This window comes from Nycticebus coucang, chromosome X (genome assembly GCF_027406575.1).
Source record: "Nycticebus coucang isolate mNycCou1 chromosome X, mNycCou1.pri, whole genome shotgun sequence".
Lineage (NCBI taxonomy): Eukaryota > Metazoa > Chordata > Mammalia > Primates > Lorisidae > Nycticebus > Nycticebus coucang.
In genome coordinates, this window is record NC_069804.1 from 113,156,398 (window position 1) to 113,178,874 (window position 22,477).

The following is a 22,477-nucleotide window of genomic DNA, read 5'->3' on the forward strand; positions in this document are numbered from 1 at the left end:
GTCCCTTAGGTAGCACCCTGGAGATGTTTTGGGCCCAAAAAGCAGAGCCTTGTCCCATGAAAGGTGGCACCTATGTTCTAGCACTACTGCTGTTCAGCTGGCTCCAGGGAATTTTAGATGATGAAGCAGATAGGCTAGTAGAGACACTGCCTGCCCTGAAGCACAGAGTTGTCCTCACCCCTTTTAGAACTTGCCATGGATAGTGGTGGGCTGACATCCGGAGGCCCCAGGATAAGAGGCTTGCCGCTCTCCTTCACCACTGACTGTTCAAATGAGCTGCTGCTTATACCTATGGCCCTTCCTGCACAGACTCTCAAAGCTCCCTTTTTGGGATGCAGTGTTTGAGGGTCCCTGAGGACTGACCTTGCTTTCTCCAAGATGGGTAGGGTTTGGGTGGATATATCTTACAGCTAGGCCAAGAAATGGAATATTCATCTTCACCAGTTGGATGTGGCGTGTGAGAGAAATAGAGCACTCTAGGCCACCTCCAACTTTTGGGGATGGACCAAGCATGTCAGACTCTCTACCTGCATTTAATTGCACTTCCAGTAAGCACAGGGAAAGTCTCAAAAGTTCTGAGTAGCAAGACTGTCCTGACAGTGGACCATACATTAAAAGTAGTGAACCCCTCTTCACCCCCAGAGGTTTCAACCCCAGGGCTGGTTGTGATCAGTACATACTGGAAATAGGAGCAGTGAATGAAGTTTTATTTGTAAGTGTGCCCTGAGATGGCCAGACATGGTGGCTCACACCTGTAATCCTAGCACTCTGGGAGGCTGAGGTGGGTGGATTGCTAGATCTCAGGAGTTTGAGAACAGCCTGAGCAAGTGAGACCTCATCTCTACTAAGAAATAGAAAAATTAGCCAGGCATAGTGTCTCACACCTGTAGTCTCAGCTATTCTGGAGGTTGAGGCAAGAGGATTGCTCCAGTCCAGGAGTTTGAGGTTGCTGTGAGCTGTGACACCGTAGCACTCTATCCAGGGTGACAGAGTGTGTCTCTGACTCAATAAAAAAGGGGGGGGTGCCCTGAGACAACTTGTGGTAATTAGTGTACAGAATGTGTAAGAGACCTAGAGAACCTTAAAAGTTACAAAGCAAGAGGTAGCTGCTCTCTAATGATCTAATTACCTTAATCCCCACCCTCCCCTAAGAACACAACCCACAAGTATTGCCATCTGCTGGTATATTGTTTCACTTTCCCATGGTAAAAATAAAATACCCTTTGTGAGTCTATCTGTGGGAGAGAGAATTAAGATTACCTTCTGTAGATGAAATAAAAATCTTTGAAATTTTGCCACATGGTGAATTAGATATGTTTGTGTCTATTAGGGGTTGGGGAGAGACCAATAGCCATGCCACTCTACTGAGCGACTATAAGGTGATATATAATTAAAATGCTTGATATGTATACCTGAGGCTACATTATCCAATAAACTAGATGTTGGAGCAAAGAAAATTAATGAGTGACAAAGAAGGGCCTTGCGTGGTGATAAAAGATTCAATCCACCAGGAAGACATAATGATTCTATGTGAGCATGCACCAAACAGCAGCACCTCAAAGTACATGAAGCAAATGCTGATGGAGCTGAATGGAGAAATAGCTAAATCCACAATCATGGTGGGGGCCTTCAACCCTCTCCTCTCAGCAAGTGATAGAATTATTAGAGTGTCGACAAGGATATAAAATATCTGAATGATATGATGAATTTGCAATAACAGGATCTAAATGATACAGAAAGAAAATTTCACTCAACAGTAGCAGAGTGAACACTTCTCTCTTTCTCCTTGTCTTTTTTTTTTTTTTTCCATGTGTCTTGTACCATTCAGGAAAGTAGACCATCTCCTAGGCCATCAAACAGACCTCAACAAATTTAAAGAAACTAAAATCATACAAAGTATTTTCTCTGGTCATAATAGAATAAAACTAGAAAGATGACAGGGTACTCCCCAAACATCTGGAAATTGTAGTTGATATTTGTTACTGCAGTTTGTCATGCAGACACTAGTTACCTAAGAGCTGAGTTGTCCAGGTGTGGCGGCTTATGCCTGTAATCCTACCACTCTGGAAGGCGAAGGCAGGAGGATCACTTGAGTTTAAGAGTTTGAGACCAGCCTGAGAAAGACGGGCACCCCATCTTTACTAAAAAGCAAAAACAAACAAAAAAAGTAGCTGGGTGTGGTGGCATTCGCCAGCTACTCTGGAGGCTGAACCGGGAGGATCACTTATCACTTGATCCCAGGAGTTTAGAGGTTGCTGTTGAGGTAGGCTGACACCACGGCACTCTATCCTAGGCAACAGAGTGAGACTCTGTCTTAAAAAAGAAAAAAAGCTCAGTTGCTGATGTTGCTGAGTTTAGGAGGAGTTGTCTCCCAGACTGATAGCATTTCAGTCAGGGCAAAAGGAAAAGTCGCTCTGGATATTTCACACTGAACAACACACTGCCTTGTTGGAGGCAAGGCTGGAGATAGGTGGGCAGTTCAGGAAGCTGTTACCTCAGTCCCATGTGTCATTAGAGCTTGTACTGCTGCGTCAAAGGAAGTGCAGCTTGCTGATTGTTCACACCATCAGTTTGGGGGTTGACTGGATGTGGGAGGCGTGTGAGAGAGGTTGCCTCCCAGGTATTGGAGTTGTCATTAGAGAAGCCTGAGAGAAGGCACAATTGAGACAGCTTCCCAGTGTGTGGCCGATGTCTGTTCTGGCCCATGGATGCATGTAACTCTGTTTTTTATAAAAACCTGTTCCATTTCTGAAATGGTTCAACAGAGTTGTTTCTTTGTTCAAGATTTCTTCCCTGGGGGTGGTGCCTGTGGCTCAAGGAGTAGGGTGCTGTCCTCATATACTGGGGATGGTGGGTTCAAACCCGGCCCTGGCCAAAAACTGCGCACACACACACACGCAAAAAAAAAGATTTCTTCCCTGATTGTGCCACCTGTGAGATAAAGCTCTCATGCCTAGACAGTCAGGCGAGCAGAGGAGTTTGCTTTCTGTGGTTTGCATGATTGGTCCCTTGGGGGCACATTGGCATTTTGCTTGCCCTACCGTGAGGATGTAGTACTGGTTAACTGGATGCTATCAGGAGTGCTGTGACTGATAGAACTTCAAACTTTAATTTTTATTCCTAATTTTAGAACACAATGATGGTGGTTACTATTCTGAAGAAAGAAAGAAAGGTCGGTATTCTTACCGGGATAACTATGACAGAAGGCACCTTCATTATGAACATGGTGGATATGGGCATCTGTCTTCACGTCACCGGGTGGATGATGGAAACGGGGAGATGAGGGATGTCCGTGAGAACTCCAGAATAAGACGGTAAGTGACCAGGCAGTCTGGTTTGCACGTAGCAAATCCTAGGACAGTGCAACTCATTCACTCTCTGTGAATTCCTCTCTTACTTCTCTGACTGAAAAAGTGAAGAATGATAGCAGTGGAATGACAGTTGAGCAATCCTAACTGTAGCCATGGTGCCCATGAGGAGAGTGTGTATGGAAGACTTTCTTAGCATTCATGGACCCCTCCTCCTCTCTCTTTCCCCACAGCACTCCTTATACCACTCAACGCAACAGGAGGGGAGTGAAATGGCAAAATGAAGACCAAATCCATATCACTGTGTGGAGAGATGAAAAACCTCCAGATAGAGCATCCGGGAGGAGCAGACAAGACAGATCCAGGGGGAGATGGTTCAGGGTCACAGTGAGTGTCTTGGCAGGTCTACATTAGGTAGAATATTCTGGAATCCTATGGAAGGAAGACCATATTAAACTGCTTTAGTTGATTATTTGGAGGAGGGTTTCTGAATGGAAAGTATGTGGGCTTAGGAGATCTATATTTGGCACAAAAATAAGAAATCATGTCAGCGGTCCTTTTATTAGTAGTCTGTTAAAACAAGGTAAAGGGTCAGAAGAGCACTCCTGTCTGTGTGTTCTCCAGACTCAATTCCATGCTGTCTCTCTTCTCCCCTATTTGTTCTTTTCACCCTTAGATTCCTCATGGAGCAAACTATGACAAGGCATGGCTAGTGAGCTCAATCCAGAGCCATTGCAGCGTCCCCTTCACACCTGTTGATGTAAGAAGGGATGGTGAAGCCAGACGGATGGGCATGGATGGGAGGCAGGAAGGTCTGGCTCAGCAGGGGCTGTTGACCTCTGACACTGTTGCTCTGGCCTTTGCTCCCTGTAGTTCCACTGTGTCAAAAATCGGGCCCGGTTCTTTGTTGAGGACGATAGAACTGCTTCTGCATTGAAGGATGTCAGCTACAAGATCTGTGATGAGAACAACCGAAAGGTGTGTGCCTGGGGGCACTCTCTGTACCTAGTCTTCGGGCAGGAGGACAGGCCAGGGGCTGGTCATCTTCTTTGTGGCTAGAGGTCCTGGAGCTTGCTCTGCCTCTCTTTCCTGCAGATATCTATCATTGTCAGTCCTTCTGGTGTACCATTCTCTATAAAGCATAAGTTGAAGCCAGAACAAATGGAGGATCTAAAGGTAAGGCAAACTCAAAGCATGTTGTATTGCCCACTTTCCAGACTCAACTGTTGGCCCCAGCTCCCATATCCCCATCACCACCTCAGAGTACAACCTCAGAGCCACACTCTGTCTCTGTCTCTGCAGGTGACCATGACCAAACGATATGATGTTGGCCAGAAAGCTCTTGATCTCCAGGAGCTCCGCTTTGACCCAGGTATGGCTGTCAGCAGTGATTCTATGCTAGGTGAGGGCAGGGGGTCTGCTTGGGAGGGAGACTCAGGGATGACAACTTGAGGAGGGAGTAATTCCTATCGCTGGTTCAGGGAAATCCCTCTTGACCTTCTGATTCCCTTTTCTGAAGACTTGGTGGGTTGTAATGTGGACATAATCCTGAATCGAAGAAGCTGCATGGCTGCCACCCTGCAGATCATTGAGAAGAATTTCCCTGAGGTGAGGCATTAGGAAGAGGGATGGATGAGATGGGGTGGAGGGCAGGCTTGTCTCCGAGGCCCTTGAGAGTAAATGTTACCCTAACTCTTTTTCCTCCCAAGTTACTGTCGTTGAACTTGCACAGCAACAAACTGTACCATCTGGATGGCCTGTCTGATATTATAGATAAGGCCCCCAATGTCAAGATCTTGAACCTCTCCAGAAATGAGGTGAGAGGAGGGAGCCAGATCAAATTTGGGTGAGGGGAGGTAGTGCATACTGGGGTGATGACAACAGGCAGGCACAAGAGGTACCTGTGGGTGAAGGAGGGAACTGAGGGGTCCAGAGTCCCGGATGTCTTTCTTTCCCTGGGACTCCCTCCCCAGTTTTCCTCTCATCTTTCTTAGCTCAAGTCGACTTGTGAGTTGGCCAAGCTGAAAGCACTGAAGCTGGAAGAGCTGTGGCTAGAAGGGAACCCGCTGTGCAGCACCTTCCCAGACAAGTCTGCCTACATAAGGTCAGTGGTAACTGCTGTCACACTTCCTGGGTGCCTTCACCCCTCAGGAGATGGAGCTGCCCCTGACAGTCCCCTTCTTCAGGAGGAGGCAGCCTTGGCCTCTGGGAAGATCACTGGGCCTGCCTTCTCCTCTCTCTCTGTGTCCCTCAGCTGTGCTTCCAGGGCTCCTTTCCTTCCATGACCTGCTCACCTTTTCCCCTTCTAGGGGGTGTGTTTGGCGCCTCTCTGCACCCAGCCTCCTCTGGTATGCCCTGAATGAGTGTGTGCCAGGAAGCAGGGCTCCCCTCCTCGCCAGCACCAGGGCTGTCCAGACTTCAGCCAGATGCTGTGGCCCTGGACTGCAAAGTCCATGACCCCATGATGACCCAGGCCTTCCTGCCTCCTTGTTGACATGGGCCTTCCCTCCCCTCTCCTGAGAGGAGCCCTCCTTCCCTTGCTCTGTAACAGCCCACCCTCCTGTCCCAGGATGACATGGTGGCTTTCCAGCCCCAGGCGAAGCCCCTGGGTGGTTGCCGTGGTGACATCTTTTACTCTGGTGCAATGCCAGGAGATGGGCCTCCTTGGGAAGAAAGCTGGGTTCCCTGCATCGAGAGACCAGAAATGAGCAGAAGGCTTCCTGAAGCAGGAGTGGGAGGCAGAGGGCAGAGGAAGTTGAGGGGACAGGAGGACAGAACTCTCAGGGCACCAACTCTCCCTCCTCCCACACCTCATAGCATCCTGCCTGGTCCTTCAGAGGAGGCCTGGTATCCCAAGGTGGGAATGGCTCCTTGGGCAAGGCACCAGCTCAGATGGGCACAGCTGGGTGGCAACCATCAGGAAAGAACCTGGTGATCCTGAAAGGGAGCCCCAGCCCCTCAACCCCATGCTGATCTGGGGCCTGATGCTTCACTCCTGGGGGAAGGTCTCCTGTCCCCCAGGCTGCTGCAGTTCCCACGCCCAGCTCAATGGGCTCACCAAGGTGACAAAGGCCCTGCCTACTTCCAGTGGGCCCCAGGCCAACAGGTGCATGGTTCCCATTCCTGGTTTTTTGTCCAGGGCCAGCCAGGGGCAGGTGAGGAAAAGCGCAGCTGCAGGGGAGCCTTCTCTCTTCCTCCCAGACTCCCACCACTATGGGAGAGCACTGGTGCTTTTCCTTCCTTGTGCTTTGCTTCCTCTTTCTCCTGGCTTCTTTTCTCCTGTGTCTTTCCCATGTCTTCTTCCCTGACCTTCATGCCCTTTCTGGCATCTCCTCATCTTCCTCACTCTGACTCCTGATTTCGGCCTCACTCAACTCCCTGCTTGAGCATCATCGCCCATCCCTGGGGGATGACCTGGTGTTAGCCAGGGCCAGGGTCATGTGCAGCAGTATGGTGGACACCTAGTGAGGTAGCAGAGCTCTTTGCTTCTGCCCCATTCCCTCCTCTCTTCAGAGCCTTTGATGGTATCCTGTAGGAAGGTAAGGGAGTCAGGAAGGGCAAGGAAGCCCTGGAGCCTTGCTCCAATGCTGCTGCTTGTGGTGCTGGAGAAGCAAGTCAGGTCAGTCAGGGGCTACCCCAGGTGCTATCTAGGAAGAAGGAAATGGAGAGAGCAAGAGGGGGAGAGAGAATAAGAGGGAGGTGGGAAAGAGGGCGAGAGAGTGAGAGCAAGAGGAAGAGTGTGTGCACATGGGGGGAAAGTGGGAGAGAGAGAGAACGCCACCCTAAACTGTCAGTGGCTTCATTCTATTTTTGGTTTTGGACAGTGCCATCCGTGATTGTTTCCCCAAATTGCTACGTTTGGTAAGTATCTACTGTCACCATTGCTTCCTTTTATTCTTACTAACATGCATGACCGCCTCATCTGCTCTCAAGCCCTTTGTGTCTTCCCTACATGACATGTTTGTATCATACCCTCATCCACTGTGGAGGACACGGATTTTTTAATAATGCAATAACATTTTCCCTGAAAAAGTCCAAAATGTGCGTGCATGTGTGTGTACAAACACACACACACACACAAACACACACGTGTTTGTGTATAACACCTACTGGAATTTCCAGAGTCCTTTCATTCCTGACCTTTGACTCTTGTTCCCCTCTGGGCCTGTTCATTCCATTGGTCCTCCAGTGCCACCTCCCTAGTCTCCATTGCTGACTTCCTCTTCCCTTCTCTAGGATGGACAAGAGTTATCCTCACCAATTATTGCTGACATTGGAGTCCCTGAGTTAGTAAAACACTGCCAGGTAAGGAAAAAGAACCAAGCAAGATGTAGGATAGCTCAAGGGATGCTTTGTCATATACATAGTATAAAATGTCTTTTGATTCCAGGAGAACTGTAAAGGATCTGATGACATTAAGAGTGTAGTCCTAGAATTCCTGCGTCAGTAAGTACCCCTAGGAACCACAAGGAAGGGGAGAGATGGGACAAAATAGGCCACGCAAGCACTGGCCTGCTCATGGGAGTTTTCATATCTCATTTGGGAACCAGATCACAGAAGTAGACTACCCTCATTGTTTCCCCACAGGTATTATTCCATCTATGACAATGGAAACAGGCAGGGTCTCCTCGGTGCTTACCATGATGAGGCCTGCTTCTCCTTGACCGTTCCTTTCAACAGTGAGGATCCTGATTCGTGAGTATCAAGGCTCAGACTCTGCTCCAGGGCTGTGCGTCTCCCCAGTAATCACAGGCCAGCTCCTGGAAATGCCTGCACTGGCTGGACCACCACGACCTGTTCCCCTTTCTCTCCTAGGAGCAGTTTGTGTGAGTACTTCAAGGAAAGCAGGAATTTGAAAATGATCAAGGACCCCTGTGAGTGTGTGACAGGGAAGACCGGGCAAGGTAAAGGGGTGTGTGATGTGAAGGGGACATTCATAGAGGCCCAGGGCCAGGGTGTGGCATCCTCCATCTTTGCTTCTCCTCCCCTCACAGACCTGAGGAGGAAGCTGCTGAAGCACACAAAATGTGACATTGTGGAAACCCTCAGAATGTTGCCCAAAACTCAGCATGACCTCAGCTCCTTCCTGGTGGACATGTGGTTCCAGACGGTGAGCGCATGCTTCCTCCCTCAGGCAGGCCCAGAAAGCCAGAGGTGGGTGGGAGGTGAAGGAGGATCCTGAGCATCTGGACTCTTCCTTTTCAGGAAAGGATGCTCTGCTTTTCTATCAACGGAGTGTTCAAGGAAAGTGAGTATCTTTAGGGTCCCCTCCCAGGTCCCGCACTGTTCCTTGCCCTGTCTGGACTTCCTCTCAGAACTCTCCCAGATTCCCTGATTTCATTCCTCTTCTTCCACTTCTTCCCTCTGTGTTCTCTGACCCTCACCCTGCCGAAAAACCAACGTGGTCTGACCTAGGTCCATGCCTGTATGCCCTGCTGCATGGCTCAGATTTTAAGGACGCAGGCTATAGAGCCTGATGGCTCTCATCCTGGCTCCTTATTCTGTGAACCTGAGGCAGTAACTTAACCCTTCAGTTTCCTCATTTTAAGAGTGGAGCTAAGAATAACCCTCTCTCGAGCTACTGTGACACAGGAATCAAGTGAACTCGGGAAGTGGTTTTCACAGGGTCTGACCTACACTGATAGGGGCCCTGTCACTGGGAGCAGATTCTTCCTATTGCTGCCCTTCCCATCCCAACACACCTTCTTGCCTCTTAAGTGAGCAGTTGTTCTGGTCTGGGCCCCTTCAGCATGAGTATCAAAGTAAGACCCTGACTTGGGTATGTCATGTGAGCAAGTAAAGCATGTGCAACTCTGAGGGGGTATTGTTTGTTGTCTTTGAAGTGGAAGGAAAATATCAGGATTCTGTTCTTGCCTTTACCCGGACCTTCATCGCTACCCCCGGAAGCAATTCCAAGTAAGTGCTGTGCTGTGGGCGTGAACACTCATCTAAGATTGGGGCTTGCGGTGTGGTAGTGTAGTAGTACAGTCCTCCAGGTAGTCTCAATATTATGAAAGGCCAAGAGGTAGATCCAAGGAGCAATCTAGCCTAGTGTTTAAAGAGTGTGGGCTCTGCAATCCAAATACGAGTTCCCTTGCTGACCCCCAACAGTCACTAACTGTGTGAACTTGATCAAGCTACTTGACCTCTGTGTGATTAAGTGCCTTCCTCTGTAAGTGGTGATAAGAGTATATCCACTTCCTTGAGTTTTTGTACAGGGTAAATGCTTTGGGGTTAAACATAGACATCTAGAGAATCTGGCAAACAGTCTCTCCAAAGGTGAGCTCCCAGCCAAGGAAGGTGGAAGTCAGGCACAGTCAGGATATGGAAAGAGTTTGGTTTCTGAGTAGCAGTGGTTAAGGAGGATCTGGTCGTTGGGGATGTGGGGTTGTCTATGTGTCCAACTGTTTGAGAGTGCATTTTTCCTCTAGTCTGTGCATCGTGAATGATGAGCTGTTTGTGAGGGATGCCAGCTCCAAAGAGACCCAGCGTGCCTTCTCCATTCCAAAGACCACACTGTGCTCTAACTCCACACCCATCCTCTCCCAGGAACAGCAGGAAATGGTGCAGGCTTTCTCCACCCAGTCTGGCATGAAACTCGATTGGTCTCAGAAGTGAGTACTGGGTGTGTACAGGGATGGAGGAATTGGGACAGCAGGGGAGTGGATAGCGTAAACTCACAAGCAGTTTGGAAAAATAACTGTGTGGCTATTTTTCTTTCCACAAAAAGTGGACCAGTGAAAAAAGCTACCATACTTTTATACTGATATATATGAAGAATTTTTAAAGTAGTATAATGCTCACATGACTTTGCCTTCCGTATGTAAAGTCTGAAAGGATGCACCGCAACAAACTACTAGAAGTAATAAACAAGTTCGGCAAGGTTGCAGGATACGATATACAGCAATCATTACTATTTCTATGTATTTGCCACGAACAGCCCAAAAATGAAGTTAAGAAAACAGTCGCACCAAAAAGATTAAAATGCTTAGGAAAAAAGGTAACAAAAAAAGTGCAAATCTTATACTCTGGACTGTGCAAAACATTGCTGAAAAAACTGAAGAAGACCTAGATAAATAGAAGGACATCTCGTCACAGATTGTAAGATTTACTACTATCATTAAGATGGCAGCAGTACCCAGAAAAATCCACAGACTTAACACAATCCCAGTCAAAATCCCAGCTGGCTTCTTTGTAAAAATTGACACGGTGATCCTACAATTCATATGGAAATACAGTAGGCTCCAAAAAGCCAAAACAATCTGGGAAGAGAAGAACAAAATTAGAGGACTCACACTTCCTGATTTCTAAACTTGCTACCAGGCTACAGTAATGAAGACTGTTAGGTACCAGCATATGGACAGACACATGAACCAATGGAATAGAGCAGAGAACCCAGAAATAAAGCTGTGTTGCTATGACTAACTGATTTTTGACGAAGCAGACGATAACATACACTAAGGAAAGGACACCTGCTTCAATAAATGGTGCTGAGAAGGTTGGAGAGACACATGCACAAGAAGGAAACAGCATCCCTATATCTTACCATATACAAAAATCAACTCAAGATGGATTAAATACTTAAATGTTAGATCTGAAACCATAAAAATTCTATTAAAAAAACAGTAGGCGAAACTGTTCCAGACATAGGCCTAGGCAAAGAATTTATGATAAGACTCCAGTGGCAAATACAGAAGCAACAAAAATAAACAAGTGGGACTCAATTAAAAAGTTTCTTTGCAGCAAGGGAAATAATCAGCAAAGTATAGACAACCTACAGAATGGGGGAAAATATTTTCAAACCCTACATGTGACAAATTTTTGTGAACCAGCGCGAAGAAGGAGAACGAACCAGAGTGGGTCTTTCTCTGAACATCTTCCCAGGCTGTGGGGGCCCTGTCGCCTCACAGCCCTTTCCCCACAACAAATGACTAATATCCCGACCTACAGAGAACTCAAACAAATCAGCAAGAAAAGACAAACAACCCCATTAAAAACTGGCCAAAAGACATGAGCAGTTTTTTTCAAAAGATAGACAAATGGCCCACAAACATATGAAAAAAATGCTCCATATCTCTAATCACCAGGAAAATGCAGATTAAAACCACAGTGAACTACTGCCTTACCTCTATCAGAATGGCCATTAATAAATCACACACACACACACACACACACACACACACAAACAGATGTTGGTGTGGATGTGGTGAAAAAAAGAATGCCTATACATTGTGGGACTGCAAATTAGTTACAAACTCTGTGGAAAACGGTATGGAGATTCCTCAAAGAACTGCAAGTAGACCTACCAATTGTTTGTTTTTGTTCATGTAAATATTTGTTTTTTATATTTATTTTTTATTAAATCATAACTGCATACATTGATGCATTTATGGAGCACAATATGCTGATTTTATATACAATTTGGAATGCTTACATCAAACTGGTTAACATAGCTTTCACCTCTCTAACTTAATTGTTGGGTTATGACATTTATACTCTACTCTGAATACATTTTACATGTACACTTGAATTATGCACAGTAGGGGAGGTCCCAACAATTACACTTCCTCCAACCAAACACCCAATGCCTTCCCCTCACCCTCGTCTTCCCTCTTTCATCCTGGGGTATAGTTGTGTTTTATCATTCATATGAAAGTGTGGGTGGTTATATATTGGTTTCAAAATAGTACTGAGTACATTGGATAGTTTTTCTTTCCATCTTGAGATACTTTACTAAGAAGAATATTTTCCAGCTCCATCCATGTAAACATAAAAGAGGTAAAATCTCCATCTTTTTTATGACTGCATAATATTCCATGGTATACATATGCCACAATTTGTTAATCCATTCATGGGCCGATGGGCATTTGGGTTGCTTCCATAACTTGGCAATTATGCATTTGGCTGCAATAAACATTCTGGTGCAAATGTCTTTGTTGTAAAATGATTTTTGTTCACCTGGATATATACCTAGTAAAGAAATTGCAGGATCCAACAGCATAGACCTACCATTTGATCCAGCAATCCCACAACTGGGTATCTACCTACAGGAAAATAGGTCGTTATATCAAAAAGACACTCACACCCTAATGTTTATGTGAGCACAATTCACAAACGCGAAGATGTAGAATCAACCTGAGTGTCCATCAATTGAGTGAATATATATGTATTGGATGGAAGTAGAGAACATCATCCTAAGTGAACTATTTCAAGAATGGGGAAAAAAACAAAACAAAAGCCACCACATCTTCTCACTAACACCTGGGAGCCAAATGATGGGTACACGCGGTCATACAATGGTGTAAAGGACATTGAGAACGTAGAAGGGGGCAGGGTGGGAGAGGGATGAAGGATAAAATCTTATCTACGTGCACAATGTACACTACTCTGGTGATGGGTACACTAAAAGCCCTGTCTGCAACATTGTACAATTCATCCATGTAACAAAACCACCCCCGTAATATTTTGAAATAAAAATCAGAAAAAAAATAATTGAATCCAGAAATAAACCCTCACATTTACAGTCGATGGATTATCTTCCTGGGTGCTGAAAACCTCCAATGGAGAAAAATAATCTTTTCAACCAGTGGTGCTGTGACAAGTGGATATTCACTGGCAAAGCAATGAGTTTTGACTCCTAACTCACACCATGTGATCTAAAAGTTACAGATAAAACAATAATACTCTTAGAAGATAGAGATAGCGCCGGGGTAAGTGAGAGCCGGACGGGCACTGGGTGACTCTGTGTCTCATTGAGGAAAAATAACTAATCATGGGCAAAGAAGATCCTAAGAAGCTGAGAGGGAAAATGTTCTATGCATTATCTGTGCAAACTTGTCGGGAGGAGCACAAGAAGAAGCACCCAGAGGCTTCAGTCAACTTCTCAGAGTTTTCTCAGAAGTGCTCAGAGAGGTGGAAGACCATGTCTGCTAAAGAGAAAGGAAAATTTGAAGATATGGCAAAGGTGGACAAGGCCCATTATGAAAGAGAAATGAAAACCTATAGCTCTCCTAAAGGGGAAACAAAAAAGAAATTCAAGGATCCCAATGCACCCAAGAGACCTCCTTCAGCCTTTATCTTGTTCTATTCTGAGTATTGCCCAAAAATCAAAGGAGAACATCCTGGCCTATCCATTGGTGATATTGCAAAGAAGCTGGGAGAGATGTGGAATAACACTGCTGTGGATGACAAGCAGCCTTGCGAAAAGAAGACTGCAAAGCTGAAGGAAAAATACAAAAAGGATATTGCTGCATACCGAGCTAAAGGAAAGCCTGATGCAGCGAAAAAGGGAGTTGTCAAGGCTGAAAAAAGCAAGAAAAAGAAGGAACAGGAGGAAGAGGAGGAAAATGAAGAGGACGAAAAGGAGGAAGACGACGAAGATGATGATGAATAAGTTGGTTCTAGCGTAGTTTTTTTTTTCTTGTCTATACAGCATTTAACCCCCCTATACACAACTCACTCCTTTTAAAGAAAAAAATTGAAATGTAAGGCTGTGTAAGATTTGTTTTTAAACCGTACAATGTCTTTTTTTGTATAGTTAACACTACCAAATGTGTCTTTATATAGCCCTGTCCTGGTGGTATTTTCAATAGCTACTAACCTTGCCTGGTACAGTATGGGGTTTGTAAATTGGCATGGAAATTTAAAGCAGGTTCTTATTGGTGCACAGCACAAATTAGTTATATATGGGGATGGTAGTCTTTCATCTTCAGTTGTCTCTGATGCAGCTTATATGAAATAATTGTTGTTCTGTTAACTGAATACCACTGTGTCATTGCAAAAAAAAAAAAAAAAGTTGCAGCTGTTTTGTTGACAGTCTGAATGCTTCTAAGGAAATACAATTTTTTTTTGTATTATTTCTGTTGTCCTTTTCATAGGTCTGAAATTTTTCTTCTTGAGGGGAAGCTAGTCTTTTGCTTTTTGCCCATTACGGATCACATGAATTATTACATTGTTTAACTTTTCATATAATTAGCTGATAAAAAGCCTTTTGTCTAAGCACCCTGCATATCACGATGGGGGTAATAAAAATTAAACCGAGAGCAGCACCTGTGGCTCAAAGGAGTAGTGTTCTGGCCCCATATGCTGGAGGTGGCGGGTTCAAACCCAGCCCTGGCCAAAAAAATAAATAAATAAAATTAAATCGAGATAGTTTTCATCTATAACTGAAACTCCAAAGTTGATGACAAATTTCACATAGCCCATTTATATTTTACAAAGTGAAGAGTAAGCAATCTATCCACAGCATAGGATTATTAGAATCAAACATTTTGAAAGTCTGTCCTTGAAGGATTAATAGAAAAGTATGTCCTAATCTTTACATAAGGACTCTATTCTTTGACTCCCGTTACCATGTAATGGCAGTTATATTTTGCAGTTCCCACATTAAAGAAGACCTGAGAATGTATCCCCAAAAGTGCGAGCTTAAAATACAAGACTGCCATATTGCATTTTTTGTTGATGTTAGTCCCAGCAAAGACTAAAAGTCCTGGCTGTAAATGTCTTTTCCCATTTACCTAAATATGAACTGCTCAGGAAACTTCAGATTCTCCATTAAGAGTATTTTTAATTAATTGGTCCACCCTTTAAAATAATGCCACATTTAAAATCGGTTATATTTTCATGTATTGTGGTTTGCCCCTTTTTAAATCAAATTGATAGGAAAGAAGACGCTTAAACTTCACATCTCAATACAAGTTATTCAATTTATTTGAATTTAATTTTTCCTTACAAAACCCACATGCATTCATTACAGTCATGTTTATCTGTTTAGCAGTTGAGGGGACAATTTGGCAATTCGGTGCTTTTTGAGATTATCGTTCTCTTAAAGTGACAGGATTTTAAAATAGGGTTCTTGTAATTTTACACGCTTTTGTGACGGAGTGCTGTTTTTTTATATAATTTTGACTTGAATTCTTTCCGTTTGTATTTGTTTATGTACTTTCAGGAGGAATACTGAACATCTGAGTCCTGGATTATACTAATAAACTAATAATTGCAGAGTTTTTTTTTTTTTTTTTTAATATTCTTAGAAGGAATCATAGGTGTAAATTTTCCTGACCTTGAATTAGGCAACAACGTTTTATCTATGAAACTCAAAGTGCAATAAGCCAAAGGAAAAAAAAATAGGTAAACTGTACTTCATCAAAATTAAAAGCTCTTGCATATCAACAGATACTATCCGGAAAGTGGCAAACCAACCAAGAGAATGAGAGCATATTTGCAAGTCATACATCTGACAATATATGTGAAGAAACCTTATAGCTCAACAATAAAAAGGCAAACAGCCCAATTAAGAAATGGGGAAAGGATTTGAATCCTTTGAATCCAAAGAAGATATTCAAATGGCCAAAAAGCACACGAGAAACTTCTCAACATCATTACTTATTAGGGAAACACAAATCAAGTCCACCGAGAGTTACCCCTTCATACTCACTGTGATGGCTTTAAGACAGCAGTTCTCAACCTGTGGTTCTCGACCCACAGGAACTATATTAAAGGGCCACGGCATTAGGAAGGTTGAGAACCACTGCTTTAAGAAAAAGAAAGAGAGGGCGGCACCTGTGGCTCAGTTCGTAAGACGCTGGCCCCATATACTGAGGATGGCGGGTTCAAAACCAGCCCCAGCCGAACTGCAACAAAAAAATAGCCAGGCGTTGTGGCGGGCGCCTGTAGTCCCAGCTACTCGGGAGGCTGAGGCAAGAGAATTGCTTGAGCCCAGGAGTTGGAGGGTGCTGTGAGCTGTGTGATGCCATGGCACTCTACGGAGGGCCATAAAGTGAGACTCTGTCTCTACAAAAGAAAAAAAAAAAAAAAAAAACGAAAGAGTACAGATGTTGGTGAGGATGTGGAGAAATTGGAAATCTCATGCGTATTACTGGTGCACATGTAAAATGGAGCAAAATGTCAAACATGGAGTTACTGTATGACCCAGCAATCCCACTCCTAAGTATATAGAAAGGGAAATATATGTTCATTCAAACACTTGCATGTGAATGTTCAGAGTGGCATTATTCATAATAGCCAAAAAGTAGAAATAGCCCAAATGTCCTTTAGCTGATAAGTGGACAAATTAATGTGGTACATCCATGGAGCGGAATATTATTCAGTGATAAAAAGAATATAGTTCTGATATTATATGCTCTGACATGGACGAACCTCAAAAACATTGTGCTGAGTGAAAGAAGCCAGTCACAAAAGGCCACACATGGTATGACTCCATTTATATGAAATGTTCAGAACAGGCAAATCCATAGAGAACAAAAGCAACGTGGTGGTTGCCAGGGTCTAGGGGAGATGGGAGAATCGGGAGTGATCTCTAACGGTTAAGGAGTTAGTTTTTGAGGTGATAAAATCATTTCGGAATTAGATAGCTGTGATGGTTGCACGATCTTGCAAATATACTTAAAAGCACTGAATTACACATTTTAGAATGGTGAATGCTACGGTATATAAGTTATCTCTCAGTGAAAAGGAAACTTGCATTTTTTTTTTAATTTTCACGTGTTATTTTCTCAAAGATCTTTCTTTGTCAATGTGTTTTAAGCTCCCTTATTCATTTAAACAGTCCTGTTACTGTTCTTTGAATTCTAGTGGGCACGATTGTTAGCAATAGGTGTGCTGGTTTTTACTAGGTCTTTCTTTCTTCACCGTTACAATAGTGCTCATATTGGTACATGTGACCCAGCCCCATCCCACCCCCTCACCCCCCAAAAGCAGCATAGGTGAAGTGATGGGATTTCATGGTCAGTGTATTCATCCTGGTATAGTAATGGAGGTCACCTGTTCTTCTCCCATCCCAGGTGCCTTCAGGACAACGAATGGAACTACACCAGAGCTGGCCAGATCTTCACTCTGCTCCAGGTGAGGTCTGGGAATCCAGTGGCTAAAAGATGGATGTCTCTGAGCCATCAGGAAGGCCAAGAAGATGAAGGGTGGGTAGCCTGGGGATGAAACTTGGGGTTTCCGGCTCTTCTGACATTTCAACTCTTTCCTTCCAGGCCGAGGGCAAGATCCCAGAGGAGGCCTTCCAACGAATCCCCTGAAAGAAGCCCTTGGATGTTCTTTGTCTCCATCGACATCATTTTTGTTTTTCTTTGCTACAGCGTAAGGCCACGCCCATGACTGAAGTTGGAGGCCCAACTGCCTAAGCAGATAAAGTTAGCTTGTAGGCCATGTCAACACAACCACCCCAAGAACCAGTTCTGTGTATTTTCCCACTTGTGATCACTGTTTTGTTTTCCATAATAAAGAATCACGTTGCATGATGTATGTTGTGTGTCCTGGATTGCTCTTCCCCTGCCCCAACCAAGAGCTAACAGGGCCAGAAATGAAAGGCCCTGGTGCCCTTACCTTCACCCCCATTTGCTCCTGGATGCCCTTAGCGGATACATCAGGCTTGCCTTGATAAGCAGTTTGTCAATAAATCCCGATGGGAAGGGACACACGTTACTTTCAGAGATTGGCAAGACTCTGTCAGGCGCTTTACTTGGAAGCCTGCAGAAGGAGGCCTGATACCTGACACAACTGGAGCTTTGCAAGGGAGTCCCATTGGCTAGTGAGGGCTGTGGAAAGCAGGCAGGCAGCGAGGAAGGAAGCAGAGGGGACACGCACATTTTGTTTTCAAAGACCATACCTTGATCAGTTTTATGATTTGCATGCAGGTGAATGGGAAATGGGCCTTGTCACAGCTCTCACCATGCTTCCACATGCCTCCCATCCCACAGTCCCACCCCCTTCTCTTCCTGAAGGTGCACTCTGTGAGGAGTGTCACGTTACCACCTGCAGATTGAGGGAGAGCCAGCCTGTCTACCGGACACATTCCTCAGAGAGCTGACACCAGGTGCCCCATGTACGTGTTCTTCAGGGGATTTGGCCACTTATCTTCACCTCTAAACAAGCAATGATAGCACAGAAGCTCATGCTGTGGTCACTTTTGGGGGACCTTTCTCAACAGCTGGCAATTAGCAGTTCCAAACTGCAGGCAAGAGTTAAAGGGACATTCACACAACTTATTTTCCACCCTTCGGTAATGCTTGCACTTTAGTCAATAAGCTGGCATAACTTTTGAAATTCAAAGAATATCAATACAAAGTTTTCAACTTACAATCCTATAAATGATGACAGACGTGAGGTAGGTACCACCAGTTTACAGATTATGCCTCCACCCTTCGTGTTGGGCATAAGTTATTTTCTGCCACATGTCACTTTTCAATTCTTCATGTGCACACACTTTACGTAGCCATATGTTGCAGTGTGCATTTCTTAAAACTATGAGCTAAGGGGGCAGTTGCCATTACATAAAGAGTGATGCCAACCTTGTTCACCAGTGTAGTGTTTCCATGGCCAAAGACATAGTCTTTGACACATTTGTATCCACTTTTGATCCATTTTCATCCACTTTCCATTCCTGCAAAAGTGACCTTTTGAATTTGAATAGTGATCGCATGGAATCTGTAGACTTGCTGATATTGCCATCTCAACAATATTAAGTTTTATGATGAGCATAGTAAGTCTTTCCATGTCTTTAAGTTTCTTTATCTCAGCAATGTTTTGTGGTTTTCAGTGCACAAGTGTCTTAGTCCATTATGTTTTGCTACAAAGGAAAGGAATACATGAGGCTGAGTACTTTATAAAGAAGCAGGATTTGTTTCAGTCATGGTTCTGAAGGACATACAAGAAGCATGGTACTAGTATTTGCGTCTGGTGAGGGCCTCAACTACTTCCACTACTGATGGAAAGAGGAAAAGAAGCTAGAATGTGCAGAGCTCACATCTCAAGAATGCAGTCAAGAGAGAGAACAGAGAAGATGTCAGGCTCTTTTCAACAACCAGTTCTCATGGGAACTAAGAGTGAAAACTCACTCACTTTTTTTGGAGAATGGCACTATGCCATTCATGAGGCATCTTCCCTGATGATCTATATACCTCTTACCAGGACCTGCCTCAACATTGGGGATCAAATTTTAACATGGCACTTGGAGGGGACCAACACATCATATTCAAATCATAAGGGCAGCACCTGTGGCTCAAAGAAGTAGGGCGCCGGCCCCATATGCTGGAGGTGGTGGGTTCAAACCCAGTCCTGGCCAAAAACTACAAATCATAGCAATAATTCCTTTACTTCTTGGCTAAACTTATTCCTGGGTACTTAATTGTTTTTTTTAGTGCTATTGTACATGAAGTAGTTTTCTTAATTTTGTGTTTGGATTATGTATTGCTAGTGTAAAGAAACACATTTTATTTTTTTTCTGTGGATCTTGTTCTTTATAACTTTACTTAATTTGCTTGTTAGTGCTTAGAGGCGTTTTTTTTAGTCGGGTGGGTTTTGGTGCAATATGGGACCATGTTATCTGTCCATAGTGATAATTTTACTTCTTTCTTCCTAATTCGAGTGTGTTTTATTTCTATTTCATTTGGCTAGAATTTCCAATGCAATGCCAAATAATTAAAATGGATATCCTTGTCTTATTCTCAATCTTTAATAAAATATCACAAGATGGAAAAGCAAATATCCAATGTACTCAATAATATGAAGCCAGTAACATGCCCATAGAAATACATGCCCATTGAGTAAAACTCAATTCAATTCAAATTGGGGGGAGGAGGAGCAAAGGAGGGAGGAGCAGGCAGGGGCCAAGGGATTGTGTACTCCCACTGAATGGGCACAGTGTAAGGATATACAGCACACCTCTTGGGTGTGGGGTACACCTATATAAGGGACTCTATCTAACAAATGCAAACATTGTAATCTAGTTATTTGTACCCTCACATTAACCTGATATAAATAAAAGAAGAATTAGCACCAACCTTTCTTAAACACTTACAAAAAGTTAAAGAGTGAACAATTTTTAATTTATTTAATAAGAACAGCATTATCCTGAAGCCAAAGCCAGATAAGACACCACAAGAAAAGAAATATACAGAAAAATACCCAAGAACAAAATCTCATTCATAACATATATGCAGAAATTTTCAGCAAAATACTAATGAACCAATTCCAACAGCCTATTTTGATGACTGCACAACATGACCAAGCACAATTTATCTTGAGAGTGCAAGAGTGGCTCTGCATAAGAAAATGGATCAGTGTAACATCACATTAACAGAAAAACATATCCACATGGTCATTTCTATTAATGTAGTAAAAACATTTGATAAAATACAGCACCCTTTCATGAAACAAACAAAAACATTTAAAAAACTAAGAAGAGAGGAAACTTTTCTCAATGTGATAAAGACATATATAAAAACCTACAGCAAACATCATATTCAATAGTGAAAGACAGGATGATTTCCCCATAAGATTGAGAATAAGCCAAGGATGTTCATTTCCACTATCATTATTTGGCTTTGTATTGGAAATTCTAGCCAATTAATTAACCAAGACAGAAATAAAATGCACCCGAATTAGGAAGAAAGAAGTAAAATTATCAGTATGGACAGGTGACATGGTCCCATATTGCACCAAAAAATCACCTACCTAAAAAAACGCCACTGAGTGCTAACAAGCAAATTAAGTTATAAAGAACAAGATCCACAGAGAAAAAAATAAAATGTGTTTCTTTACACTAGCAATACACAATCCAAACACAAAATTAAAACTATTTCATGTACAATAGCATTAAAAAAAAATAACAATTAAGTACCCAGGAATAAGTTTAGCCAAGAAGTGAAAGAATTATTTCTATGATTTGAATATGATGTTTTTGTCCCCTCCAGCATCACGTTAAAGTTTGATCCCCAATGTTGAGGCAAGTCCTGGTAGGAGGTATTTAGCTCATCAGGGAAGATGCTTCATGAATGGCACAGTGCCATTCTCAAAAAAAAGTGAGTGAGTTTTCACTCTTAGTTCCCATGAGAACTGGTTGTTGGAAAGAGCCTGACATCTTCTCTGTTCTCTCTCTTGACTTCATTCTTGAGATGTGATCTCTGCACTTTCCAGCTTCCTTTTTTTTTCCATCATTAGTGGAAGTAGCTTGAGGCCATCACCAGATGCAAATGCTAGTACCATGCTTCTTATATGTCCTTCAGAACCATGACTGAAACAACTCCTTTTTCTTTACCTCCAGAATTTTTTTTTAATTTTTTTTTTTTTTTTTATTGTTGGGGATGCATTGAGAGTATAAGAAACCAGGTTTCACTGATTGCATTTGTTAGGTAAAGTCCCTCCTACAATTGTGTCTTATCCCCAAAAGGTGTGTCACACACCTAGACCTCCACCCTCCCCCTTCCTTCCCTCTCTCTCCTCTTCCTTCCCCCACCCCTCCCTCCTTCTCTCTCTCTCTGCTCTATCATTCCCCCATCCACCACTGTGTACTAGGTCATTATTTGTCCTCATATCACAATTGAGTACATAGGATTCATGCTTCTCCATTCTTATGATGCTTTACTAAAAATAACGTGTTCCACTTCCATCCAGGTTAATACAAAGGATGTAAATTCTCTATCTTTTAATGGCTGAATAGTATTCCATGGTATACAATTACCACAGCTTGTTAATCCATTCCTGGGTTGGTGGGCATTTAGGCTGTTTCCACATTTTGGCAATTGTAAATTGAGCTGCAATAAACAGTCTAGTGCAAGTGTCCTTATGGTAAAAGAATTTTTTTCCCAGCAGCACCTGTGGCTCAAAGGGGTAGGGCACCAGCCCCAGATGCTGGAGGTGGTGAGTTCAAACCCAGCCCTGGCCAAAAACTGAAAAAAAAAAGAATTTTTTTCCTTCTGGGTAGATGCCCAGTAATGGGATTGCAGGATCAAATGGGAGGTCTAGCTTGAATTCATTGAGGGTTCTCCATACTTCCTTCCAAAAAGTTGTACTACTCTGAAGTCCCACCCACAGTGTAAAAGTGTTCCTTTCTCCCCACATCCACGCCAGCATCTACAGTTTTGAGATTTTGTAATGTGGAACATCTCACACTCATGCCCAGTAATGGGATTGCAGGATCAAATGGGAGGTCTAGCTTGAATTCATTGAGGGTTCTCCATACTTCCTTCCAAAAAGTTGTACTACTCTGAAGTCCCACCCACAGTGTAAAAGTGTTCCTTTCTCCCCACATCCACGCCAGCATTCTTGCTGTGTTTAGATGATATCTCAGGGTGGTTTTGATTTGCATTTTTCAAGTAATTACGGATGATTTGTCTTCTTTAGAGAAGGTTCTATTTATCTCT

General features: G+C 43.6%; 2 protein-coding genes across 2 annotated transcripts; both read left to right on the forward strand.

Annotated features, from left to right (window-relative positions):
- The first annotated feature begins 3,264 nt into the window (after window positions 1-3,264).
- LOC128577383 (nuclear RNA export factor 2-like) lies at window positions 3,265-17,353 on the forward strand. The gene is made up of 20 exons (XM_053579611.1): window positions 3,265-3,314; window positions 3,542-3,695; window positions 3,985-4,068; window positions 4,182-4,286; window positions 4,404-4,484; window positions 4,611-4,680; window positions 4,828-4,916; window positions 5,018-5,125; window positions 5,303-5,412; window positions 7,133-7,169; window positions 7,545-7,613; window positions 7,699-7,754; window positions 7,896-8,003; window positions 8,124-8,182; window positions 8,303-8,418; window positions 8,514-8,556; window positions 9,152-9,224; window positions 9,740-9,922; window positions 17,111-17,171; window positions 17,309-17,353. The coding sequence occupies exons 1-20, from the start codon at window positions 3,280-3,282 to the stop codon at window positions 17,351-17,353; spliced, it is 1,686 nt and encodes a 561-aa protein (XP_053435586.1). The 5' UTR covers window positions 3,265-3,279.
- On the forward strand, window positions 13,081-13,701 carry LOC128577384 (high mobility group protein B1-like). Its single transcript, XM_053579612.1, has one exon. It carries the CDS (start codon window positions 13,081-13,083, stop codon window positions 13,699-13,701), a length of 621 nt encoding a protein of 206 aa, XP_053435587.1.
- Window positions 17,354-22,477: the final 5,124 nt, after the last annotated feature.

Excerpts from the sequence above, each read along its gene's own strand:
- LOC128577384 (XM_053579612.1), top strand. The coding sequence starts at position 13,081 with ATGGGCAAAGAAGATCCTAAGAAGCTGAGAGGGAAAATGTTCTATGCA.
- LOC128577383 (XM_053579611.1), top strand. The coding sequence starts at position 3,280 with ATGAGGGATGTCCGTGAGAACTCCAGAATAAGACG. Across the intron at positions 4,917-5,017 it reads TTGAGAAGAATTTCCCTGAG|TTACTGTCGTTGAACTTGCA; the intron begins GTGAGGCATTAG and ends TTTCCTCCCAAG. Across the intron at positions 7,170-7,544 it reads TCCCCAAATTGCTACGTTTG|GATGGACAAGAGTTATCCTC; the intron begins GTAAGTATCTAC and ends TCCCTTCTCTAG.